At 36.8% G+C, this 25072-nt stretch overlaps 6 protein-coding genes across 6 annotated transcripts; 4 read left to right on the forward strand and 2 right to left on the reverse strand.

The window, feature by feature from the left end:
- Positions 1 to 350: 350 nt before the first annotated feature.
- Positions 351 to 11238, forward strand: LOC105175197 (dynamin-2A). The gene is made up of 22 exons (XM_011097555.3): positions 351 to 789; positions 2883 to 2933; positions 3025 to 3145; positions 3298 to 3387; positions 3796 to 3857; positions 4223 to 4337; positions 4470 to 4812; positions 5319 to 5466; positions 5972 to 6073; positions 6162 to 6281; positions 6376 to 6459; positions 6539 to 6666; positions 6754 to 6838; positions 7002 to 7149; positions 7870 to 7946; positions 8389 to 8445; positions 8910 to 9057; positions 9146 to 9294; positions 9608 to 9721; positions 9801 to 9868; positions 10077 to 10249; positions 10710 to 11238. The coding sequence occupies exons 1-22, from the start codon at positions 640 to 642 to the stop codon at positions 10943 to 10945; spliced, it is 2769 nt and encodes a 922-aa protein (XP_011095857.1). The 5' UTR covers positions 351 to 639; the 3' UTR covers positions 10946 to 11238.
- A 1533-nt stretch (positions 11239 to 12771) lies between these two features.
- LOC105175205 (glucuronoxylan 4-O-methyltransferase 3) lies at positions 12772 to 14073 on the forward strand. The gene has a single exon (XM_011097567.3). It carries the CDS (start codon positions 13034 to 13036, stop codon positions 13922 to 13924), a length of 891 nt encoding a protein of 296 aa, XP_011095869.1. The 5' UTR covers positions 12772 to 13033; the 3' UTR covers positions 13925 to 14073.
- A 453-nt stretch (positions 14074 to 14526) lies between these two features.
- On the forward strand, positions 14527 to 16782 carry LOC105175213 (zinc finger/BTB domain protein). Its single transcript, XM_011097578.3, has 3 exons — positions 14527 to 14843; positions 15757 to 15871; positions 16529 to 16782. The coding sequence occupies exons 1-3, from the start codon at positions 14610 to 14612 to the stop codon at positions 16600 to 16602; spliced, it is 423 nt and encodes a 140-aa protein (XP_011095880.1). The 5' UTR covers positions 14527 to 14609; the 3' UTR covers positions 16603 to 16782.
- Positions 16783 to 16934: 152 nt separating this feature from the next.
- On the reverse strand, positions 16935 to 19332 carry LOC105175222 (uncharacterized). The gene is made up of 6 exons (XM_011097591.3): positions 19191 to 19332; positions 18932 to 19011; positions 18624 to 18771; positions 17994 to 18116; positions 17634 to 17858; positions 16935 to 17404 (listed from the first exon to the last, which is right to left on the reverse strand). The coding sequence occupies exons 1-6, from the start codon at positions 19278 to 19280 to the stop codon at positions 17264 to 17266; spliced, it is 807 nt and encodes a 268-aa protein (XP_011095893.1). The 5' UTR covers positions 19281 to 19332; the 3' UTR covers positions 16935 to 17263.
- An 807-nt stretch (positions 19333 to 20139) lies between these two features.
- LOC105175228 (GDSL esterase/lipase At1g33811) lies at positions 20140 to 21937 on the forward strand. The gene is made up of 5 exons (XM_011097605.3): positions 20140 to 20476; positions 20658 to 20782; positions 20877 to 21125; positions 21207 to 21465; positions 21547 to 21937. Exons 1-5 carry the CDS (start codon positions 20209 to 20211, stop codon positions 21768 to 21770), a joined length of 1125 nt encoding a protein of 374 aa, XP_011095907.1. The 5' UTR covers positions 20140 to 20208; the 3' UTR covers positions 21771 to 21937.
- Positions 21938 to 23043: 1106 nt separating this feature from the next.
- LOC105175236 (GDSL esterase/lipase At1g71691) lies at positions 23044 to 24828 on the reverse strand. The gene is made up of 5 exons (XM_011097616.3): positions 24434 to 24828; positions 24203 to 24324; positions 23777 to 24016; positions 23444 to 23693; positions 23044 to 23358 (listed from the first exon to the last, which is right to left on the reverse strand). Exons 1-5 carry the CDS (start codon positions 24717 to 24719, stop codon positions 23138 to 23140), a joined length of 1119 nt encoding a protein of 372 aa, XP_011095918.1. The 5' UTR covers positions 24720 to 24828; the 3' UTR covers positions 23044 to 23137.
- Positions 24829 to 25072: the final 244 nt, after the last annotated feature.

A 25072-nucleotide genomic window follows, 5' to 3' on the forward strand; every position in this document is an offset into this window, starting at 1 on the left:
GAAATTAATTTTTGACGGACATTAATTATAATTTTCCCGTAATTGCTAAGTAGTATCATATATCATTACTTTGTTTACAAAAGAAAAAAATAAAACTGAAAACACAACTAAATTTAAGAGTTGTACCTCATGCAACATGAGTTGTACATCCCTAGGTAGATCCAGAGGCAGGTGAGGTGTGCCGTCCTGGCAGGAAAAAGTCTGTAATTTCGTAATGTGAATTAATGACAACTTTGTTATTTCTTCTGATACATAACAATTATTTATTAATAATAATAATGAAAAATGAATATGCAGGAAGCGGACGGAGACTATTATAATTTCGGTTTAGAAATTCAACATAATAATAACTCTTCAGTCTTCACCTTATTACACTGCGTCTGACCTCTCTCCCAACCATTCTCATTTCTTTCCCCAATTTTCAAAAGTTCAAACTTTCAAATACTCCCAAACCCTAATATCTCTAAAATCTATACATACTCAAATAGTTACAATATACATATACACAAGTTATTTCGCTCGATCTCCTCCCATTCTATTGGATCTGCGGTTATTGGTGCTTCGATCCAGTGGTTTGGTGGAATACATCGTATCTTGTATCTGGTGATTCATTTTAGGGGAGGTTGTTGATTGGAATCTATGGAGGCAATCGAGGAATTGGCGCAGCTCTCCGATTCGATGCGGCAGGCTGCGGCGCTGCTTGCCGATGAAGATGTGGATGAGGCGCCGTCCTCTGCTTCCTCCAAGCGCCCCTCCACTTTCCTCAATGTTGTTGCTCTCGGCAACACTGTGAGTATGGTTAATCAGAGCGTTGTCTGAAGTTGCTTTTTGGTTTTTGATTATAAAGTCTGGAGTTGTCGTGTTAGATCTCCTGGGCTAGTTTAATGCCTGGATCTGGAATTTTGATTCTTTTTGAGATTGTAGTTTATTTGATCTCCGTCTTAAGTGTTCTTTTATTTATATGTATCAGCAATTGGTCGTTTGATGCGGTTTTCATTTTTTATTGTACTGGATCATGGAATTTTGTTAATCTTTTGATTGGAGGAGTGGGATTTGATTTTCGATTAGAAGGTTTTTTTCTGTTGAAAATATTTTTTAAGTGAAGCATTAGAGCAAAATATTAGTATTTTACATTGTGCATTATAGTTTGCCTTTTAGAATGTTTAACTGGCTTTGACGTGAATAAGTTTGAGTTCGATAGCATCTTTACTCTTATTTAAAAAAAACTTGCTTTTTCTCTCTTTTCCCATTAGCTAGTGACTAATGATTGCTATGGTAGGATGGTAATTGCTCTTATTTACAATACTTGCTTTTTCTCTGTTTTTCCATAGCCTGTGATATTTTCTGATGATTGCTTTCGTAGGACGGTAGAGGCAAGTTAAAAGGCCGTCAAAGTTGTGGGATAAATCGTGTTTCTATTGTGATAGGTCTAGTTTTTAAATTGAGTCTTGTAAACTAACAATTGCCTTGAGGGGCTGTGGTTATAATGTGCTTTGTAATTTTTGAAATGATCTTTAATTTGTGTTACTGTTTTCATTATTATGCATGAATTTATTTTTTATTTACAACTCAAAGCAGAACCTACTGAAATTCTAGCCTAGAAAGGTGATAGTATGTGTGGTGGCATTGAATTGAAAGGATAACTTGTTTTAGTCTATTGTCTAAAATTGAAAGGATAATTTGTTTCACGATCTTGAGTGTTCTAATTCCAGTATCAGCTAAGATGTACCTAAAGGAAGAGTATTAAAGATTTTTGTTGGAGGGTTTGTGGTTTTACTTATTCCATTAATATGTAGTACTTTTGGTGTTCTAGACTCTTAGAGTTGGATTTTCCTTAACTGCCTGTGTTAGCGGAAGTGAGTTTAAGTCATAGGCTTAGCTTCTTCCAGGGCCACGTTCTTCTTATTTTTCTAGTTGTCAGGTTGGAAGTTTGTTTGTGTATAGTAAGGGTAACCTAGGTAAGAGATTATATTGTCAAATTTCCTTTCTACTCTCTTGGCTTCATTACTGGAGATCTCAGTACTCCCTGTGTTGCATTTTGTCATTATTTGGATATCATATACGTGTAACTTCTTTCATTGCATTATGTTATTTCTAAAAAACTGCCTTTTTAAGCTCAGGTATACTTAATTAAAATATAATTTGGTGAAACTTGAATTTTGGACAATTTGCTTGTAGCCTTTTTAAGTACTTCTGAACTTTGTATTTTTTAGTGCATTGAGGATCTTCAGTTTGGCTACAACTGCTGCATCAAGTTATAGCAAAAGGTGTGACAGTTCAAGTAGTTGATGGCAATACTAACTATTCTATCATATTTAACATGTTATGCTTCAGTAGGTTTAGTACTAGTGGCTTTCACTAAACAAACAATGTCAAGTAGTGGAAAGTGGAGGCTGTCTTCTCTAAGAAAGCATTGTCACTTGTTAAACATGTATAACTTAGCAGTTACTTAACAAGAATGCATAATATAGGTTGTTAGTTAAGAATAAAAACTTTCTGTAAGAAATCATGTCGTTGGCTCTGTCGTTCTGCCATATACGGTATCTGGGAACTTAGGGGTTGGCGATGTCCTTCATTAAGCCAATCTTGTGCTCTAAGGAGATGAAGCATGTATTTTACAAGTTATGGATAAGATGAAGTTACAAGCTTGCTTCCCAATTATGCCTAGGATACAAACATTTATTTTGAATGATGCATCAAGAGTAGGCATTTTTAAGAATCTATCTATAAGCATCATCTTATGAAGATTGAAAAATTATGTGATCCTTGAAGTTGACTTTCGTAACCATCCTTTATACTATAAATGAAAGTTTATGTTCACTTTACTTTCATTCTTTATATTTTCGTTAAAAACTAAGTCCAACTTTGAACTATATCTTCAGGGTGCAGGTAAGTCTGCGGTACTGAATAGTCTAATAGGGCATCCTGCACTGGTGAGTACGCTAGTTTATAGATTCTTTTAGAACTGTATTTTAATTCTTAAGTAGAAACCATATTTTCAAAGGCTACCCTTCAATTTTGCAGCCAACTGGTGAAGGTGGCGCAACACGTGCTCCAATACGTGTTGACTTAACAAGGGATGGTTCACTAAGCAGCAAATCAATTATTTTGCAGATTGATAGTAAATCTCAACCAGTTTCTGCAAGTGAGGCCTCTAATTGATATTTAATCCTAAAACAGAGTATGAGCATCAAATTAGGCTCTCTATTCTCTGTTGTGAATGAGACAAAAATGTTTGTTACTTGGTTTTCTCATTAGAAGGTATCTGTTTCATCTTATCTATCTGATCTGTTGTAGGTGCTCTTAGACATTCATTACAAGACAGATTGAGCAAAATATCTGGCAAGAGCCGTGATGAGATATATTTAAAGCTCCGTACAAGTACAGGTGTGCTTCTTTAACAGTTGGTTGAGCTACTTAATTGACAAATAGCGTGTGAGCTCTATTTGTGGTTTAGTCCTGACCTGTGGATTGCATGTATTTAGAAGCTTCTCAGAAAGAGAAAAATATATTATTTTGTCATGAATTAGAAAATTAAAATATTGAATCTTTTCTAGTCATCTTTGTTGCTTCATCGAGTTTGAATGTCCAAACTTTCTTTTCAAGTATGAAGTTGATTTTGGTTTTACGGATACTTGGAGGAACTAATTATGCACTGAGATTGTCCAGATGGCAATATCTGAATATATTAAGCTTCCAAAACTGTAATCAAGTTTATTTTACATCCACACCCGTGTTTCACACTTTATTTTGCAATTGTAAAGTTATCTAATATTCAATCTTCTTGTTTTGCAGCTCCACCGCTAAAGTTGATTGATTTGCCTGGAGTTGATAAGGGCAATCTTGATGATTCATTGGTAAGTGACTTTGGAGAGCATTTTGTTTAGCATCTTTTCCACCATTGCTACTTCTTTTCCCCTTTTCCTGGCACTAGTGTGTTTGAGACTTGTAGTATTAGGCAACACTAACCTAGATTTTACTAATCGAGAGATATCCTGGATAAATTGAACCTAGCATGGAAAATTTCAACACTTAGGAAGTAGTTTTCAACTGGGTTCTGGGAAATACCAAATTTGAGATAGAATGCATTTGAACTAATACTGAATAGTTGAATGCTTCATTTCTACCTTACTCTTGGCAAACTTGTGTCATTTGATTCCATGTTGTAGGACCGGCAGTATTTGATTTTTGCACAGTCTGATAGCTTTTTCCCTCATTACAGAGTCAGTATGCTGAACACAGTGATTCAATATTGCTGGTTGTAATACCTGCTACCCAGGCTCCAGAAGTCGCCTCAGCAAAAGCTATCAGGATTGCAAAAGAGCTTGATGGAGAATGTGGGTTTGCAACATCCATTCATCTTGGTTGATTAGCTCCAACAAATAAACAGTTCTTTGCTGATTATATATTTGTCAGAACCCATTTTTAGATATGTATGTGAATAACTTATATTGACTTGTATTCATTAGGTACAAGAACTGTTGGAGTGATTAGCAAGATAGATCAAGCATCTTCAGAACCGAAAATCCTTGCTGCTGTGCAGGCGCTTTTATTAAATCAAGGACCTAGAAGTACATCTGACATACCTTGGGTTGCTTTGATTGGTCAATCTGTCTCCATAGCATCTGCTCAATCAGGGACTGTTGGAGCTGATAATTCTTTAGAAACTGCATGGCGAGCAGAGACTGAAAGCTTGAAATCTATACTGACGGGAGCCCCTCAAAGCAAGCTTGGGAGATTAGCCTTGGTAGAGACTCTTGCCCAACAGATCCGAAATCGCATGAAAGTCAGGCTGCCAAATCTCCTCTCAGGGTATGTTCCATCTGATATTTTGACTACTTCTGTAAGCTGATCTGCACTTGCTGATGCTGGTGTTTATGACTAGTGCTTTTAAAGCATAGCACAATTAACATAAGTTTTCTAATGCCCAGCTGAGTTCTATTTCCATTTTTGAGTAATACTGAAGGATTATTATTCTTTTACCCCAACATTTTAGACCTCTAACAAGCTAAATGTGGTCACCACTGTAGGCAGAACTGCATTTTGCATAAGCACAAAATCCAGAGACAGATTCCTCAATACAATGTTCTTTAGTAAAATTGAAGTACCCTTTAGATGCTGCTGCATTTCATTATGCTTTGTCTCTTTTGTACCTAAATTTGGTTTGTTCTCTGGTTCTATAAGTTCTGTCTGCTGCACAAAAGTTATCATACTGGTTTCCGTTGTTTGATGCCTATAATTTGAGCTTTCTTCCTCAGTATTCTTCAGTATAATTCTTTTATTGACTATTTTTTTTATTGATTTTGCAACTCCTGCAGGCTTCAGGGGAAGTCCCAAATAGTGCAGGATGAACTTTTCAGACTTGGTGAACAGATGGTTCAGAGTTCTGAGGGCACAAGAGCTTTAGCCTTGGAACTTTGCCGTGAATTTGAGGATAAGTTCCTCCAGCACATTACAACGGGAGAGGCAATGCTCTGAACTTCACTTAAGTAGAGGACGTTATGCAAATTATCTATAATTTGATTATTGTGTTTTTAATCAGAACTTCATTTAAGCAAATAACCTAGGAAACACCTAACAACTTGATGTAGAAACAGATATTCAGAATAGATCCTCTCAAATAATCATATGTATATGCTTCTTTTTATGCTTTTTTATTATGATAATAACTGTTTGAGCTTGAGCAAGCAGACTGCTTGATGTTCTTATTCATTACACTTATTTCCTTGTGATGTCCTTTTTCCCTCTGATGCTAAGTTGCTAATGTTATCTGCTAAAGAAAGAGAATTTGGGGTACTTGAAGTGGTTCCCTTTCTATACCATCACTATTGCTGCTATCCTTTCAGTGAATGAATTGTCTCTGCAAGAAGTCATTTGTTTGTATTCTTGGCTATGTGGTACAGATGTATATTCTTGTTTGAGCTATTTTGTTAGCAGTATTTTAAGATTTTGTATTACCTTACTTTTCCAGGGTGATGGGTGGAAAGTGGTTGCTAGTTTTGAAGGCAATTTCCCCAATAGGATCAAGCAGCTACCTTTAGATAGACATTTTGACATCAATAATGTTAAACGGGTTTGTGTTCTCCTTTATGGCATCTTTGCCTTTTGAAATCTTAATGTTTCTTTTTGTGTGTGTGTTGATGCTTTCATATTTTTACCAGATTGTGCTCGAAGCAGATGGTTATCAACCTTATCTTATCTCTCCTGAGAAAGGGCTGAGGTCGCTAATTAAAGGTGTCTTGGAGCTGGCAAAAGAACCTTCACGCCTTTGTGTTGATGAGGTAAACTACATTGTTGGTTTCATTTATCTATTTGCTTGTCTTTATTGTTGGTATAACGTGCTTCCGCTTAACAACTTCTGTGTTCCGTTAATAGGTGCACAGAGTGCTTGTTGATGTTGTCTCATCTGCTGCTAATGCCACACCAGGCCTTGGAAGATATCCTCCTTTCAAGCGAGAGGTAAACATGAGTGTTTCATTCGGTTCAGTTATCTGGGCAATATGTGTATCTTTTCATTTCCTTGGATTATTATATGTAGGTTGTGGCAATTGCCACAGCTGCTCTGGAAGGATTCAAGAATGAAGCTAAAACCATGGTAGTTGCACTTGTTGACATGGAACGAGCATTTGTTCCTCCACAACACTTTATACGTCTGGTGCAGAGGCGGTATGCCCAACAAATTGATTCAGTTCTAGCTCCCTGCCTTTGCATATATGTTTTTACAGTTTTTATTATGTTGATGCTTTTTTCCAGCATGGATAGACAACGGCGTGAAGAGGAGCTGAAAGGTCGATCTTCCAAAAAGGCAGCTGAGGCGGAGCAATCCATATTAAATAGGGTAAACACCCTTTGGGTATATTTATTTCTTCGTGTATGAGTGAAATCTCATGGTGTCTGCGATTAATTGTATACAAATTACGCATAATTGCATGAAGTAACATTCATTGGATATTTTTATTTAATGTTATGTTTTCTCCATGTATCTTGTTACCTGCATTTAGGCTACTAGTCCACAAACTGGAGGCCAACCAAGTGGTGGGAACCTTAAGTCAATGAAGGATAATAAATCCAATCAGCAAGATAAAGATAAAGATGTGCAAGAAGGATCTTCACTGAAGATTGCAGGAGCAGAAGGGGAAATAACAGCAGGTTAAAGAAAAACAGTTTCCTTCACAATTTTAGCCTTCATTGGCATGCATACTTGATCTCTTGGTATAGGATATTTAATTTAAGGAATACAGACCTGTTGCCACTTCATATGAGTACTTTGGTATGTAAATGAGTTGGGTAGTACATAATCCATGAGTTGTTTCTTCTCATTGTGAACCTTTCATTAATTTTTGTGGACCCAAATCCTGATAATAATGTTATTTTTACTGTTCTTCCATGTTCGTCTCTCTGTAACCGGAATAAAAAGTTCACAGTCATCATGAGGGAACACGTCTGTACATGGATTTGGTACTTGGGCTAATTTGGTTCCGCGGACATTTAAAGTAAAGTTATTTAACTTGGGGATTTCATTTTGTTGACGTACTTGAAACAAGCTGGAACTTGGTATTGAGGGGGAACATAAGGAAAAAGGAAACTTAGCTATTTAGTTATTTATTTTTTGTAACTTTACATGAGTTCTTCTAGTATGCATACATTCTCTGATTGGAATTTGGTCACGAAAGATCTCTTCTTTTCTCTTGCTTTGTGGTGCATAGGGCTTTTTGAGAAACATTTAGTCTAAATTAAACTAGTTGGCACTGTAAAACTTTGTTGAAAATATTTCAAAGGGTGCTGAAAATTGACGTATAAAGTTGCTTATTCCCCCATCACTGATATTTGGGCATTGTTTTGAGAAATTACCTTCTGTCCTTTATGCAGGTTTCTTATTGAAGAGAAGCGGCAAAAGAAATGGCTGGAGTAGAAAATGGTTTGTTTTAAATGAAAAGACAGGCAAAGTGAGTAGATTTATCTTTTGAAATCATTGGAACAAGATAATGGCTTCAAATTTTTAATGAAATAAAATGGTGGTTGGCACTTTCCTTTGTAGTCTCTAACTATTTTCTTGATTGTTTGCTAAATATCCGAACCCTGCTCTTTCTATGATATGCTAGTTTTATTTTCATTTCTAGTATGGTCAGTGTTCTTTAACTTTCTATCAGAGATCTTTACTAATAACCACATTCAACCTGATATCTGGGTTTTGCTACTTTCCTAAGCTAATTTTAAATTTTGTAGAGTTTGGACTTTCTTCTAATATTCACTGAAGAATTAATGTACTCGTGCTAAATGTATACTAGAAGTGCCCTCACTCGATAACAGAATAAGTAAACTCTTGTTATTAATCTCCTGAATCCTTTCTGATTATTTTGTTGTGATGAAATATTATGAACACTGCAGCTTGGATACACCAAGAAGCAAGAGGAGCGACATTTTCGTGGCGTCATCACTTTGGAGGTACTTACAAGATATGTTCTGAATTTTCAAATGAGCCTTAATGTACAGATACATGTTAACAATTTCTTGCAACTTGCCACAGCATTTTCGTATAGTTTCATACATGCATTACTTGTTTGACGGATAATACCTCTTTTCCTATTTGCTGTGATCTTGACAAATAATTTTCAGTGGTTTTTTATTTTTTTAAAAAAAATTTATAAAAGGACATTGTAGAGAACATTTTAATGTACAGCAGAAGAAGCAATTGCCTGCTTTTTTTATCATTTCTTACATTTGTTGTTCCATCAGCTTTTTATCTTTTTATCGCATGTATTAAAGCTATGATATTCTTTTGTTTTTAACCCAGTGTTTCTGTCTTGAAGTCCCATAACACATAAGGTTTTGAAATCTTTTTCATGATTTGATGGGGCTGCAAAATTCCTATTAAGACTGACTAATCTTGTAATTTTTGAATGAAATAGGAATGTAATCTGGAAGAAGTTTCAGAGGAGGAAGAAGCCCCTGCAAAGAGTTCTAAAGATAAAAAAGCAAATGGTCCAGATGCAGGAAAAGCACCCAGTCTTGCATTCAAGTTAACGAGCAGAGTTCCGTATAAGACTGTTCTGAAATGTACTATTAATACTTACAACCCTTGGCTGCTGAAGCTTATTTTTAAATTAATTTAACAACTAACTAGAAGTTCCCTGATGTCGTGCAGCTCAGAGTGCTGTTGTCTTGAAGGCTGAGACTATGGCAGAAAAGACAGAGTGGCTTAATAAATTAAGAAATGTTATCAGTTCTAGAGGAGGTCAAGTGAAGGGAGAATCAGGTCCTCCAATGCGGCATAGTCTTTCTGATGGTTCTCTTGTAAGTCCATGAACTTTCTGGCCTTCCCAAATCTGTTATGCATATGGCTCCTTGAATGACTTTGGTGGTTCTTATTCCTGTGCGTAACCTATTAAAGATCAGTGTGCTAAATTTTTTGAAGTTTAGAATCAGAATATTTTCCAAGTTAAAAGGGTCAAAGGTTTTTCCTCTCACCTTACTAGCATCTTACAAATCCTTTTGTTGTATGCTGCGATATAGTTTTGGCTTCCTTGACACATGACCTGTCGGCAGTCCTTTCTGCGTATAACTAAAGACCTGCACCCATGTACTCACTTTTGGTTGCCTCGTGTAGGATACAATGCCCAGAAGACCTGTGGACCCAGAAGAAGAACTTCGATGGATGGCTCAGGAAGTACGTGGTTATGTCGAAGCTGTTCTTAACAGTCTGGCAGCCAATGTCCCAAAGGTCATTTTTAATAGAAAATATCTGTTGGACTTTGTTTTAGTTGAAACTACCTTTTCATCTAAATTGTATTTGTTTACAGGCAGTTGTTCTTTGCCAAGTAGAGAAGGCAAAAGAAGACATGCTTAATAAGCTATACAGTTCTGTCAGGTAAGTTTGTTTTCATGCATCTAATAGGATAATTCTGCTTACAATTCGTATTCTTAATGATGAGAAAATTCGTATAAGAAAAATACCTGCTGCTCCCGCTTATTTGTGAACTGTCTGTGAGAACCTTCATTTCCTTCTATTCAGAACTTCATGTGGCTTGTCTTTATCCCAGTGTTCATAACATGCCTTCATTTAATCTGGAATGTAGTGCCCAAAGCATGGCGAGAATAGAAGAGCTGCTCCAGGAGGACCAGAATGTCAAGCGTCGGAGGGAGCGTTACCAGAAACAGTCGTCTCTTCTTTCCAAGCTTACTAGACAACTAAGTATTCATGACAATCGAGCAGCTGCGGCATCCAGCTTTTCAGATGGTGGCGGAGCAGGTAATCATTATTTGTAATCTAATCAATCATTAGAGGAACCTATCATATGCTGACAATAGAGTATAGACATGCCTATTAAGAAATTCCAAAACTAGTGCGTGAAGAAGGAATATATTATTAATCCCTACATATTACATAGTAAAATAAGATGTAGTGAAACTTATACTTTGTGTGTAATGTGTTTTAAATATATTATTACAGCATTGTATCTCTGGTAAAAGTGTAGTATAATTTTGTTGGATAATGCATTATACTATTATAGCATTGTCATATGCATGCACGATAGACATGAACTTGCTAAAACGTGGACGTGTCATGTATATAGCTGCGCAAAAGAGTGTCCGTATGTTGTGTGCATTGGATGATAGTGGGAGCTTTGCTTCCATAGCTGGAGCATGGACTTCCACACTACAGCTTTTTCACCTGTGATCTAACATTTCCCTTCATTATCTTTGAGCAGAAAGTAGTCCAACTGCTGCTGGTCCATCATCTGGTGATGACTGGAGATCTGCATTTGATGCAGCTGCTAATGGTCCAACTGATTCATGGCGTTCTAGGTCCAACGGTCACAGCCGCCGGAACAGTGACCCTGCGCAAAATGGTGACATAAGCTCTGGTGCAAACTCTGGCAGCCGCCGTACACCTACCCGTTTGCCACCAGCTCCTCCGCCATCTGGTTCTGGTTATAGGTTTTAGAACAGATGAATAATTTTGACAATTGATTCTTGCAATTCTTGTGGGTGGTTGAACAGCTGCTTGAGCTCGAAATATTGTTATAATAGTTTTGTAGAATCAATATACACATCTTTGTAGATAAATATCATGATTCATCCTTTTGTCAATTGTGTTGCAGTTGATGAATTTTCTTGTTCGTTCGCAGACTACCGCTGTAAAATTTTCTGTATTCATCGGGAGTTGTCCTGTTTGGATCATGTTGTACGCAACCATAGTGTTAAACATTCTCTACTATCTTGAAATTTTGGTTGGCATTCGACTTGTTTACTCTCTCGGTTCTGAATAACAATTTAACTTCTAGCTTATTACTTTCGGATTATTATTGAAATTTTGGAATTATTATAAGATTCGTCAATTGTGAAATTTTTTAGACTTCAAATATTTTTTTTCTATTAATATTGATGAAATAATAACTACACTTATCTAATAATGATATAGTGATTTCAGAAAATAATAAAAGAATCTTATGCGTGTACCTATGTCATGGGGAAACGGTCAAATTAATGAAAAATAGATTTCATTAATATATCTATATTTATATATATTTTTACCTAAATCATGGGGAAACGGTCACTTACTTTTTTCATCAGATGTCATGCAATGTGAACAAAAATTGGTCTACGAGCACGAAAGAAACTTCATCCAACACCATCTGTATATATTTATTTATATTTATACTAATATAAAAAGAAAAGTTTTTCAATCCACGCCAAATTTTTGTAAAGCAAAAAATGCCATTGAACTAATTAAATAATTAATTTATTCAATTTTATATTAATTTTCATTCTTTGTTTCTTTCTTTTTTTAGTATAATCTATTCATTTATATTTTTTTACTTTAATTTATAATATATTTTAAAACATAAAAAATTATTCATTATATGCACGTAGAAATAGCGTGACACAATAACTAATTTTATTATTAAGTGAGGCCACATTTTTGGGATCTCACTCTTTGGTGTCAACACTAAGTCATGGTTTGCAATTTAATGGTGACAATGTTGTATGTGTGGTTTCGTTGTATTATTGGTTCATGGGTGAAGAAGTAAAAGATGTTTTGAATGTGATTGATCTTGCTGGTATCCAACGTGTATCTGAGAGGGGATCAACTGAAGGATGAAACTAATGCATCACATTGAGAATTATCTTACTTGTTTCTTGAAGAAGCTTACCTTTGTCATATAACCCATTCATTTGTTGATGAGCATTACATAGGCTATTAATGAGAGTTTATCATTCATTTGTTGATGAGCACTACATAGGCTATTGATGAGAGTTTATCATTCATTTGTTGATGAGCATTACATAGGCTATTAATGAGAGTTTATCATCAGTAAGTGAGACCATATCTGCGTTAGTGAAGGAGAGATATGTGGCTATAGGAACTAGCAGGATGAATTGCTCCCAACTTCACCGGTTCAACAAGTTTAATGTATGATGGTCCAAACAACAATTGGAGTAATTGGTTGTCTATTCTTAATCTGCTATCAATCTTATTAATCTAAGATATGACTGACAGATAGGTTGTTATAATACAGTAACATGCGAATAGTACTTTATGTGCAGGTACGTTTGGTATCGGGTCGTGTCAAAATTCACCTAAATCCTAATGCTTTCTGATTTCATACAACTTTGAAGAACATATAAAATACAAGTAGTCTTGAAGTCATTTGTTTGATTGGATATTAATGTGACCTAACACCACCTACTTGCTAGTCACAAAGCAGGTAGGAAACTATCTGCCTTGCACGACCAGAAACATCATTACATCATCAAACCTCAACTCTTTGCTTCATTTCTAAGGGGAAACACGAATATTTAACAATAAGTTGATATGCAGCAATGATTTCCTTTTTCCTGCCAATTTATCAAGCAACTCTTCTCTTCAAATCTCCCCTTCCCGAGGGATCAACACTTGAGAATTCTTGGATTTCAGTTTCAGTATCTTACATTGAATATAAGCAGGCACACTGTTACATGATATTTTACTCAATTCAACAACTTCTCAAGTCATCTGCACCCTGAAAATCCCTCTCCCTTCACAAGAAACATGAGAGCTAAACCACAATACCCCTTCAATCTCAAGATCATTTTGATTTGTTTTTTCTTTCTATTCCTTCTCTTCTTGACACTCAGATCAAGTTTCTCCTACTCCCACCACACTTCTTCTTCAACCTCAGCAATCCATCCTGCAAACTCATCAGATCTCCCAGAAGAACCAAAGCCAACAGATTGCCCAACTCTTCCTAATTTGACACCAACATGCACCAAAATCTCACCTTCTTTAGCACATGCCTTAGTCCACTACGCAACATTAAACATCACCCCTCAACAAACCCTGAAAGAAATCTCCGTATCCCTTAAAGTGCTCGAAAATAAGTCCCCGTGCAACTTCTTGGTGTTCGGATTAGGCCACGACAGCCTTATGTGGACGGCACTCAACCATGGCGGCCGAACGGTATTCCTTGAAGAAGACAAGTCATGGATTCAGCAAATCCAAAGGCAAATCCCGTCATTAGAATCATACCATGTTGTGTATGATACCAAGGTGACACAAGCAGATGAACTCCTTGAGATCAGCACGAAAGAAGAGTGCAAAACTGTTGGTGATCCAAGATTTTCAAAATGCCCACTTGCTCTAAAGGGCTTGCCTAACGAAGTGTATGATATAGAATGGGATTTGATCATGGTGGATGCCCCGACAGGGTACTTCGACGGTGCACCAGGACGGATGAGTGCTATATACACCGCCGGATTGATGGCAAGAAACAGAGAAAATGGTGAGACTGATGTGTTTGTGCATGATGTGGATAGGGTGGTGGAGGACAAATTCTCAAAGGCATTGCTGTGTGAAGGTTACTTGAGAGAACAAGAAGGGAGAATCAGGCATTTCACAATCCCAAGTCACAGGACTCGTTCGGGCAGACCTTTCTGTCCATAGAGATGCTATGCTCCGAGCAACTGTATTGAATTTCCAATAAGTTTTTTTTTTTTGGTTATTTGCTCTGCTGGTATGGATGAACTCTGGAGGGGTTCTGGTTTTTGATTTTATGCTTATCATTTATGAGTACAATTATTATTTCATTCTTACCACTTTTGAAATGTGACAGATTGAAAAACTTGGGAGAACCAAAGTACTATTATGCATATGCAGAAGGGAAAATGTAAGAAGAGAAACTGAGAAAATTAATGTTAATGATCCTGATATCTATACAATGTTTTTCAACATGCAGATGCATTCATATTTGATAAAATTGTAAGAAAAGGATGAACAGAAACACTTCCAGAATTAACAAATTACTACAGATATACTAAGGGCTGACCACAAATCTAGAAAGAAATCAAATTGAGTAATGATCTGTTAAAATTGACAAGAAGCCGATATCAAATGTGAAATGTCCGAATTTCAGTGGAGATTCTTAAAATAATCAAAGGCTGAGGGCATATTTGCAAAACATAGGGAGGAAAAAAAAGAAAAAGGGAAACGATACGACGTCGTACTGTGGACCGTTCTATCCAAAACCACAAAGGTCCGGTCTTGGGTTTCTTATATCATCTTCTTCCTATTATCAATATCGCCCCCATAAGAAAAAACAAACAGAGAAGCTCAAATCAATCCCCCAGCAATGGCGAAAACAAAGAAAGAATTGCTGGCATCAGCACCATGGAGGGCGGGCCCACAAGAAAGCGATGAGAAGTTCAAAGACGCGAGGCTCAAAGTGACGTCACAGCCTGGTACAACACCCACAATGCACGTACCTGGCAAGAAGAAGTTTAACTCCCAAAACGACGGAATTGGAGAAGACTCCCTCACTGAAATCGACCCCGAACTGCGTTACAGTTTCCAGCGCAATTTCCAGGTAAATTAGGTGAAGTCCTATGGTCTATTTTTCTTGATTTTCACTAACTCTTGTGTGCGCAATGTGTTCTGCGTATTTAACTAGTATTTGTTTATATTTGCGAGGTTGAGTTCATATTTTAGAAACCAGTTGATTGAAAGTTGTGATTTTTGTGCTCCGTGAGGTTATCAGTGTGAGAGTGAGGATAGATTGCGCTTTTAAAGGAGAATTGTATCTTTGTTGGTGCTGCTTCTGTCTGGTCCTGCGAAATCTTGGGTTTTGGTGATTTTGCTTGAATGTGATGAAGGATTCTTTCTCCTCTTCTTTATTTAGTAATGAGCTGCTTATATCTAAGTAATTGGGCATGGGGATGTTTTATATTGCAAAGGCTCTTTCTCAATGATTGGTGTCTTCTATGTTGCATCAGGGAAGTGGTTTCTTATTTTTATGGTATTTTACCGTGTGAGCTATAAATTGCTTCCAGTATGCTATTTATTGATCAACATGCTTGTTGTTCTAAAGTGCATCAATGCCTTTGCCTTTGAGAGTCGACTCATGAGGTTTTAAGAGGATAACAAAAAGACTGGATTGTACACTTAACCCCTTGGACAATGTCATTTACTATCTTTGAGAACAGCTAAAAAACTCGCTTCATGGAAATTCTTTTTTAATTTAAGGTCATTATTTAACGTCAAAAGTCTTCCGCGTTCTGGGTATGTCTAATTGAGGGTTTGCTGCTGAATTGTTGTGTCCTGATATATCAGTTATTAGCATCTTTATATGCAAAAAATGTATGAGACATAAAGAACAAACATATATTTCCCTGCTTGTGGGTATGACCTGTTGGTGCTATGTAGTGTTATTTACTTGTTATTGGTTGTACATAAAATACATCGTATGAAGCCAATGATTCAGCTTTTTCATGTTTCTGCAGTTCCTCCAACGTGTTTTTAGCATTGATACAATTGTCAAACCTCTGCCTCCTGCAATGGCGTACAATGTTTCACGCAATTTGACCTTCTTCACAAGGATCTTCACACAGTTCTTTGGTAAGTTGGAATCCTCCACTTTGTTCCTTCATGGTCTTCCTTGTAATTTTGGTGGTAGAGGAGGAAAGGACTAACCTGTTGTTTTCTATTGCTTTCTCATCTACTCCGTTCAGCCTGTTAGTAGTGGGTGGAGTATTCTTTCATAAATGGAATGTGCATCATTCGATAGAGTCTGATTCTGCATTTCATGACATTTCCTGATGTTTTCATCGTCCACAATGCGCTAATTTGAGTCAAAGGAATAGAATTGCCAGTTGCAACTGACCAACCAGAGATGAAAAGGAGATTTGCTGCAACAGAACGTAATCCATATTTGAATGATAACCCATTAACCAACAAGGAGGCTCATATAGTGGGAGAAAAATCTATTAATATATATTGCTGAGGTTATCAAACATTTGTCTTTTTAACCAGGACCCTGTCATGGATCAATGACTAATTTGTCTCCTATTTTACTAGTCTACCAGAATTAAGTGGGTTGGAGGAGTGGGTCCGCAAGAAAATATTAGATAAAATGCGACACAAATGAAAACCATTGATTTCTAGAAAGAATTTCATCATGCATCATTATTCAGATGTATTTCAATTAAAATTCTTCTCACGAACTGTTGCCTTCTTAATGCTGCTGCTCCTCATGAGTATTGTTCGATTGGGCAGATCCTGCTGGTATAGCTGATGCACAGAAATCACTTGGACTGGGTCAAGAGGAAAAAGTACGCAAAGTACGCTAAGTTTTGAACTTCAGATGCCGCCTGCTGTTTTCCTGGTTGCTGATTCATGACTTTTGTAAAATGTAATGAACATGCATAATTGCCCTTATCTGCCAAATATTCATCTGCACTGTAGCTTCAGCAGGGAGCTTTTGTATTTGGATAATGACTCGATTATAATGTAGATTCAGATTCCGGGAACCAGTGTCATTATTAATAGGTTTTGCACTCCAGACCTGAATAATGCCCAATATGACTATATATTATTAATAAATGAATCATAATTAATTTACGTGCTTGATAATCCAGTAGCCATATAACTTGTGAAACTTTTCATCAGGACAAATCGCCGATTGATTCAAGCTTGTGATTTCGTAACATACACAAAAACGAGCAGAACCACCAGTGCATTGTTTTCGGAGGTACATAAAAACCAACTATTCTTGCTAAAAAGGAGCACTATACATTGATCATCTTTTACTGCATACTTACTCTCAATGAACATGCAGAGCTGCGACAGGGTGGTGTAAACTCCACCTGCCCCTCCAAGACAACCCCCCCAACCCAAAAAAAAAAAAAGAAAAGAAAAAATCTAAAAACAAAAAAGCATAATAAAATACTAACAATTGCTACAAGAAAAATGAAAAGAGAAACAAATAGAATAGATAGCAGTCATCAGTATCTATTGAGGTGAACCTCCACGCCAATAGCCCCAATTACTCATTCCACATTCTGAAAGGAACTTCTGATAGTCATCTTCAAGTTTGGCATAAGAATGGAAAATTTCTTCAAAATGCACTTCTTCCTGCTCCTCTGAGAATGGCTGTAATGAAGTTTCAACCAGCAAGTATTAGGATATGTACCTACTTTCATCTACTAAACAAATGAGCACATAAGCAGAGATATCTAAATTATTAGATACTTCGCACAAGGAAATATTGAATTCAACAACAAAAGAAGAGCAAAGGAGCCAAGAACCACTATATTTCTAGAATCCAGTAGAGTTGAACAATTTACAGGGAGAATGTGAATGAATGTAGTTTTATACTTACATCAGAATCCGTCTCAGGTTCAGCATCCAGAGCATCTGGTTCTCTCAACTCACTAAGGACAGTTTTCCATCTCACACTATTACACCTATCGCGGGGCATTCCAGATTTATTTACAGCCTGATCTCTCAAGTTTCTGGCAACTCTATTTTGACAAGCGCCAATTATGCATCTGATGCAAAAGGCAATGAGAGGAACCAGAACTAGAACAGAACCAGTTCTCTTAGCCTGATAACATTGAAAAGATTGTTGAGGTTGCAACTCAACATTTAATAATTATATATGATGATCACAGAAATACATTAAGGAGGAGATGTATAAATGATGAATGGATAGAAGGATAAATCAAATGAAAGTGCTTACAAGTGGTAATCGACAGGATGATGGAATAGTAAGGATCTGATTCCATTGTCTGGTATTAAATTCTGAACAAGGAGTTGCTTTAGGCAATTGATGTTCATGAAATTTATCTCCCTCAAAGTGGCACTGAAAGAATATAAACGGAATATTAGCACAAGCTAATGCATATATTTAAGTCCAGGAAACTAAAACTAAGTAGCTATAAGCAAGAAACTTCAGTAGTCACAGAAATCTCAGCATTTGATTCAACTCCACCTGCCTTGGCATATGGCAATATAGGAATGCAGCTGCAAGAGCATCAAGCCAGTTATTTCAATATCAAGCATTTAACTCTTTCCAAGCATACCCCTAAAGCATTAATCACATATTTCCATGTCTGGCATTTCAAAGTTGCATATTCCAGTGGTTATCATCATAGCATGTATTATCTTGGAAACGTGAAATTTCTTACTGCAGCCACAAAAAGCCTAAGCGAAAACAATAACATGGAACAGAATCCTTGATAATTGTATCTAGAGTGGCTATAAATGTTCCGAGGTCGTACCCGGATAAACAATCAAGAAATATAAAATGCCGCAAGTTTAGACGGGTAAAAGGGAAACAAAAAATGAGAAAATATAACATGCAGCTTACCCCTTGAGCATCTCCAGCACTAGCAGAAGGGATATTAAGATGTTTCCCTTCGGAAACAAGATCAACATCAACAATGTCCTTATTAACAGCAGCAATGTCATGAATTGGCACCCCATACAATTTTGAAATGGAAGTCAAGTTTTCACCACTGCCATTGCCAAAAAAATCATGACATCAAGTAAATAAACAGGCATACCGAGAACTTCCAAAAAATGGCAAAAAGCTTTTTCAACTAAAGCTCTTATGCTAAAAATAGAACGACATAAAGTTAACAGAGAACCAAAAAGCTTCATGAAAAAACTCATTACTCTTTGACCACATGAACCAAGATTTTCTTGCTTATGTCTCGATCCTTCCAAGCTATCCTCTGAATATGAAGCTTCCATCGCTGTATCAAAAACCCACAAATAACTAGCTCAAATTTTATTACCAACATTCAGTAATCCTCCTACAGTTGCTTAGCAGACAAATGTTTCCAGCTTATCCGAAAAGACGAAAAACTGACACGGAGAATGAGGGGAGAGAGAGAGAGAGAGAGAGAGAGAGAGAGAGAGAGCATAAGAGCACCTGAGCAAGTAAAGTAAAATGCTTGGTGAAGAAAGAAGAGGAATTGAAGATGGCAGTGGGAAGAGAAGATTGGCTAAGCTTCAGTTCCATTGACCATTATTTTTTTGTTTTCTTCTCATTACAATCAAAAAATAGAGTTGAGTACCCCTCCTGATCATGAAACTGTTCTTAAGTGAAAGTGACCCAATGAATTGGGCCTTGATTTTTGAACATCTGTTGCCGTTCAGCCCAATGAATTTATCCTCTTTGGGCCTTCGTTTTGGTATACAAAGAAAACAAAAATCTTAAATCTTAAATCTACTTTTCTTGATTAAGACCCTGTCGCTGTGGGTTTTATTCTTGCATGTATTTTTCTGTGTACTTGAACATACATTATGAGATGAAACAGCATACTTTTGTATGCTTCTGTATATAATTTTCTCTCAACGTGAAGATATCCAAATCAGTTGTAAAGCATTTTTTTTTTTATTTTGTTGATCATGAGTTCTATTGCTTCAAAAATTCCATCCCCTTCTGCAGATAATTCAACTTAACTGTGAGGAAAGGGAGCCCGAGGACTGAAGTTCTGGCTAAAGAAATATCTAACTTACTAAATCTTGTTTCTGTAAGTTTGCTTTCTTTCTTTCTTTTCTCAAAACTTATACTAAAAGTGGAGCAAACCCACCGTATGCAGTTTCCATGGCCTATAACAATTCTACGGGAACAGCCCTGAAACTCTCACGAGATATGAACTCTTTCCACCGCTGATTTTAGCACAAAAAGACATTCCAAATATAATTCATGAATTACAGCTAAAAAGAGCATTCTGCACATATTTCTTCTCACGGGTTCTTGCTTGGAACATACCAACTTTCTTGATTTCAACACATGAACCCCATCAAAATGACATACCAAGAAACACAATATAAAAGCCCAATTTCCATATATTCAGAGTATAGGAGAAAAAGAACCAAGTGTTCTCCATTTCAGCTGGCTATTGCAGCTTCTGTCAAACTAAGCTGTTCTTGTAGTATTGAAAATGACAACATTTTGTAGGTTTCTTTTGGGGGTTGTTTTTAGTTTCGGGTGTTCAACAGGTAGTCTCGCTGGCAAGGTCTATTCACAGAGTAATAATCAAGGGCCCCAAGTGCCATGCCTTTTCATATTTGGAGATTCATTAGTTGATAACGGCAATAATAATGATATACTTACTCTTGCTAGAGCTGATTACGGACCTTATGGCATTGATTTTCCACAAGGTGCTACAGGGCGTTTCACCAATGGCCGTACTTTCGTCGATATTTTAGGTTCTATTTATTTTTTTTAAGGAAAACTAAAAAGAAAATAGCACTATCTATGCCAAACCCTGCATTATCATGAATTTTCTACGTGTTGTAACTTCATCTATCATCATTACTATGGTTACTATATTTCAGCTTTAGATGGGTGCTAATGCAGTTATCATGTTTTACTTTGTACTCTTCGCAGCCCAGTTATTAGGCTTTCCAAACTACATTCTCCCTTACGCCAGGGCTCGTGGCCGAGCATTACTTCAGGGAGCAAACTACGCCTCAGGAGCTTCTGGAATTCGTGATGAAACTGGAAACAATTTGGTATATATTGCAGTTCGATTTGCTATATTTGTACCGAGATTCCCATCCGTGTCAATTATAAGTCGCACGAATTTTACTTGTCTTATCACTACAGGGGGATCACATGTCAATGAACCGGCAGGTCGACAGCTTTGCTAGCACTGTGCAGCAGCTGAATAGGTACTTCAAAGGAGATGGAAATGCCCTTGGCAACTATCTTAGCAAGTGCATCTTCTACTCAGGATTGGGGAGCAATGACTACTTAAACAACTATTTCATGAGCGACTACTACTCAACCAGTTCTGAATACACCCCTAGAACTTATGCTGCTTCTCTCATTGAGGATTATACCAAACAATTAACGGTGGACAAATTTTCGTTTTCTTATATTTTCCTTTTTCAGTCATTTTGTTTGTTTTCTTCTGATGAATGTTTATAAATTCAGGAGTTATACAAATTGGGAGCTAGGAAAGTGGTGGTGACTGGAGTTGGACAAATAGGTTGCATACCGTATCAGCTAGCACGATATGACGGTAATGGTAGCAGGTGCAATGAAGAGATCAACAATGCCATTGCCCTCTTCAACACAGGCCTCAAAAGACTGGTTGATAGATTTAACAAGGGCCAGCTTCCCGGGGCGAAATTCATTTACCTGGATTCATTTCAAAGCAGCCAGGACTTAGTCCTGAATGCAAAAACTTATGGTGCGTATCTACATTTTGTTACTGATGAAAAGGGCTGGACTGAATTTCTTTTCTCACTGCTTTCCGTTTGCTGTTGAATAGGATTTGAAGTGGTGGACGAGGGATGTTGTGGGGTAGGAAAAAATAATGGACAGATAACATGCCTTCCTCTTCAAATGCCGTGTGATGACCGCCAAAAATACTTGTTCTGGGATGCGTTTCATCCAACTGAAGCTGCTAACATTTTACTTGCCAAGAAAGCCTACATTTCCAAGTCTAAATCACATGCGTATCCGATTAATATACAGCAGTTAGCCATGCTCTAGAACTTCTGAGAAGTCTCTTACTTCATTTCATACATTCAACAGTGTATCATTGTAGTTTGTGCTCCACTTCTTCAGTTAATTGTCAACTCATTCTAGTTGAAATATGCAGAAATCTGTTATAATAGAAATGTTCAAAAAAATTCCTATGAGAATTAAATTATTAATTACTTCCCTTGTGATATAAAAAAAAATTTTAAAAAATCCCTCTGTACAGAAATTGGGCCACGCATGCTTTGATTGCGAATTGACTATGAAAATATCTTTTTGTTTTTTTTGTATTTTTGCCCTTCTCTCACATCTGAAATATGTAATATTATATATATATATATATTAATAATAAAATATTATTTTATATAATAATTATTTAATTATTTATATAATAAAATATTATTTTTAATTATTAATTAAAAATTAATTTATATATTAAAAAAAAAAATAGCGACGTCCGTGGAGGAGCGTGCCCTCCTCACTCTTGGGCGACGGTCGTTGCCCAGGACAGGGAGGGTGATGGTTGTCACCAACCCGACAAGGACAACGTCGATCGCCCAAATCTAAGTGAGAGTAGGCAAGTGGGGGGTGAAAAAGGGGAGGGGAGAGGAGGTCGGATTAGATGGGGGTGGCGGGGGAAGAGGACGGGCATGGGGGGAGGGGGGGCCGGTAGGGGATGGGAGTTGGGGGTGGGTTATAATTATTATTTTTGAAATAATATATTTTTTAAAATTATTATTATATATTATAAATTAAAATAATATAAATTATATATATTATATATATTATAAATTTAAATAATTATATATTAATAGATCTAGTTTGATCGATTGACTAGAAAAGGGTATTTTAGTTATTGTTTTTTAAAAAAAATAGGCTTTAGTTGACCAGAGAATGGTATGACATAGAGGTGAATTTTTATAGTAAAAATTTCACAGGGAGGTTTTTTTATACTTTTACATATTAGAGGATCAAAATGAATTTAATAATATGCTATGATTTTCACTTTATCAGTATTTGGATCATTTTGCCGGTTATCTGATTCAGGATGGAATACATAGACTCTGTTCATCATTTAGACATTCTTAAGGCAATTCTCTTTGTTGCCAATACAAATTTTCAGGGCAAACATAATTTCAATGATCTGCGTGTATTCTTTTGTTTCCATTTTGTCCGAAATTCGTAAATTCATTTACAAACTAACTCGCTTTATAAGTTAGCCGAAAAAGTTATATAATCCATTTAATTTCCGAGTGAATTTCCTATCATTTCTGCCCCTCAAAAGTTGCAGACAATCCAATAAATTTAGCTGACAAGAGAAAGAAAAGGGTACATTAATTTCACATAAAGGTTTAAAAGTGCCATGTTTGACTGTGAGATCAAAGACGGGCAAGTTGTTCGATGTTCATGGGATAAACAACATCCCTATTTCCATAGAAAGCTCTCCGGCCAAACAAGACGTTTACAGCTTCCGTTGGGTGGAAGGCATCCCAGAATATGTACTGATTCCTGTTGGGACATGGAGTCTGAAACGGAAGACAAGTGATCTGGCCTCTGTTCCTCCCAATGCCACAGCACCCACGATTTACCACGGTGAATCCTGTCAAATTAAACAAGAACATGTAAAGAATGTCAAAATTTTCAAAATCTTAACAAGGAGAAAAAATGGAGGGAAGATTCGGTACCATATGATCTAGCATTAGCAAGGAGATCTTGGAACATGTGACGAATGTCGATGTAAGAAAATCGTGCACCAGGAAGATTAGCACTAAGGTTGTTGATCATGGCCTTCGTTTTCGTGTTGAATGGAAGAACAAGCTGGTTAACTTCCTCTGAGCACACACCATTATTGCTTTGAGCAAGAATGCTTGGAATACAACCCATTAGTCCAAGCCCTGCTATCACAAATTTCCTAGCTCCAAGATTGTACAACCTCTGCAGCATAACCACAAAACAAGAATCAACAAAATTAACAATTTAGAACTCAACCACAATAAAAGTTGGATGTAATTTCTTACAGTGAGTTGTTGGGAATATTGCTGAACCAAGAGATCAGAATACTGTTGAGCATTGTACTGATTCCTGGTGTTATAATTGGGCATGAGGTAATTGTTGAGGTAGTCATTGCTGCCCATGCCCACAAAGAAAATGCACTTAGCTAGGGCCTGTGCAACATCCGGTGCACCAAGATTATCTGTTATTTGATCAAGAGTGTTCTCAAAGTTTCTGATTTGCTGGCCAAACGGAATCCGACTGACCTGCACATCATCAAATATCAATACGAAACTCAAATTCTATTTCCACATATGTGATTAAATATTTAAAACTGTAAATGTTCACATGTAGCAAAAAGAGTATCAACAATACAACATGTACTCTTGACGAGAAAGAGAAACTAGTATTGAAAGATGTAAAAACACGGTCTGAATAGACTTAGCACTCACAAAATTTCTGCCTGTGATGTCAAGGATACCAGAAGCAGCAGAGGCATAATTAACTCCATATCTCATTTGATCACCAGAAGCCTCAGAGTAAGCAGGAATCAGAGGCAATCCAAGCAATTCAGCTGCACATTACATCCCACAAAAATAAGACATAAGCTCTTCAACCCCAAAACGACGGGAAAAAGAAGTTACTAGCATGAAACATCAATTAGAAAGAATTGAAGTTGGTACCAATGGTATCGACCATGGTATAACCATTGGAGAATCTTCCGGTTGGGCCACCCTTGAAATCAATGCCATAAGGGAAATAGTTGGCTTTAGCAAAAGAAGGCAAGTTGTTATTGTTGCCGTTATCTATCAAAGAGTCACCAAAAATGAACATGGCAGGCACTAACGCTCTCCTCATTTCACCAGCATCTTCATCTTCTTGACTACTTCCAAGACCTGCATTATTTGCACTCAACACCAAGAAAGCCACAAAAAGCCTAAGAACACTCAACTCTTTCTTATCAGCCATTTCTGTGTCCTTTTGTGTGTGTACACAGTGAGTGTGGAGTGGTTTGTAAAGGGTGGAAGAAGGTTTAATAGGCACGGGGTGAGGGGGAGAAGGCGGTGGTTAGGGAGGAGTAAATGTATACACCTGTATAGTGTTCTTGTAGTAAATACATGCAATAATATTCGAGTGCTGGTTCCCTCTCTTTCCCACTCATTTTCTGTCTTATACGAAGTAGCTTTTTAATGATTTTTCCCATTTACATGGTTTCAGATAAAATGTATTCTTGGGTAAAATATAACATTTCTTCTTTGTTGGTTTACCACGTCTGTTAGCTTGCTCTCATTTTTGAGCCATTTTACATCAAATAACTCGAA

This window comes from Sesamum indicum, linkage group LG2, assembly GCF_026168435.1.
Source record: "Sesamum indicum cultivar Baizhima isolate 11 linkage group LG2, ASM2616843v1, whole genome shotgun sequence".
Taxonomy (NCBI): domain Eukaryota; kingdom Viridiplantae; phylum Streptophyta; class Magnoliopsida; order Lamiales; family Pedaliaceae; genus Sesamum; species Sesamum indicum.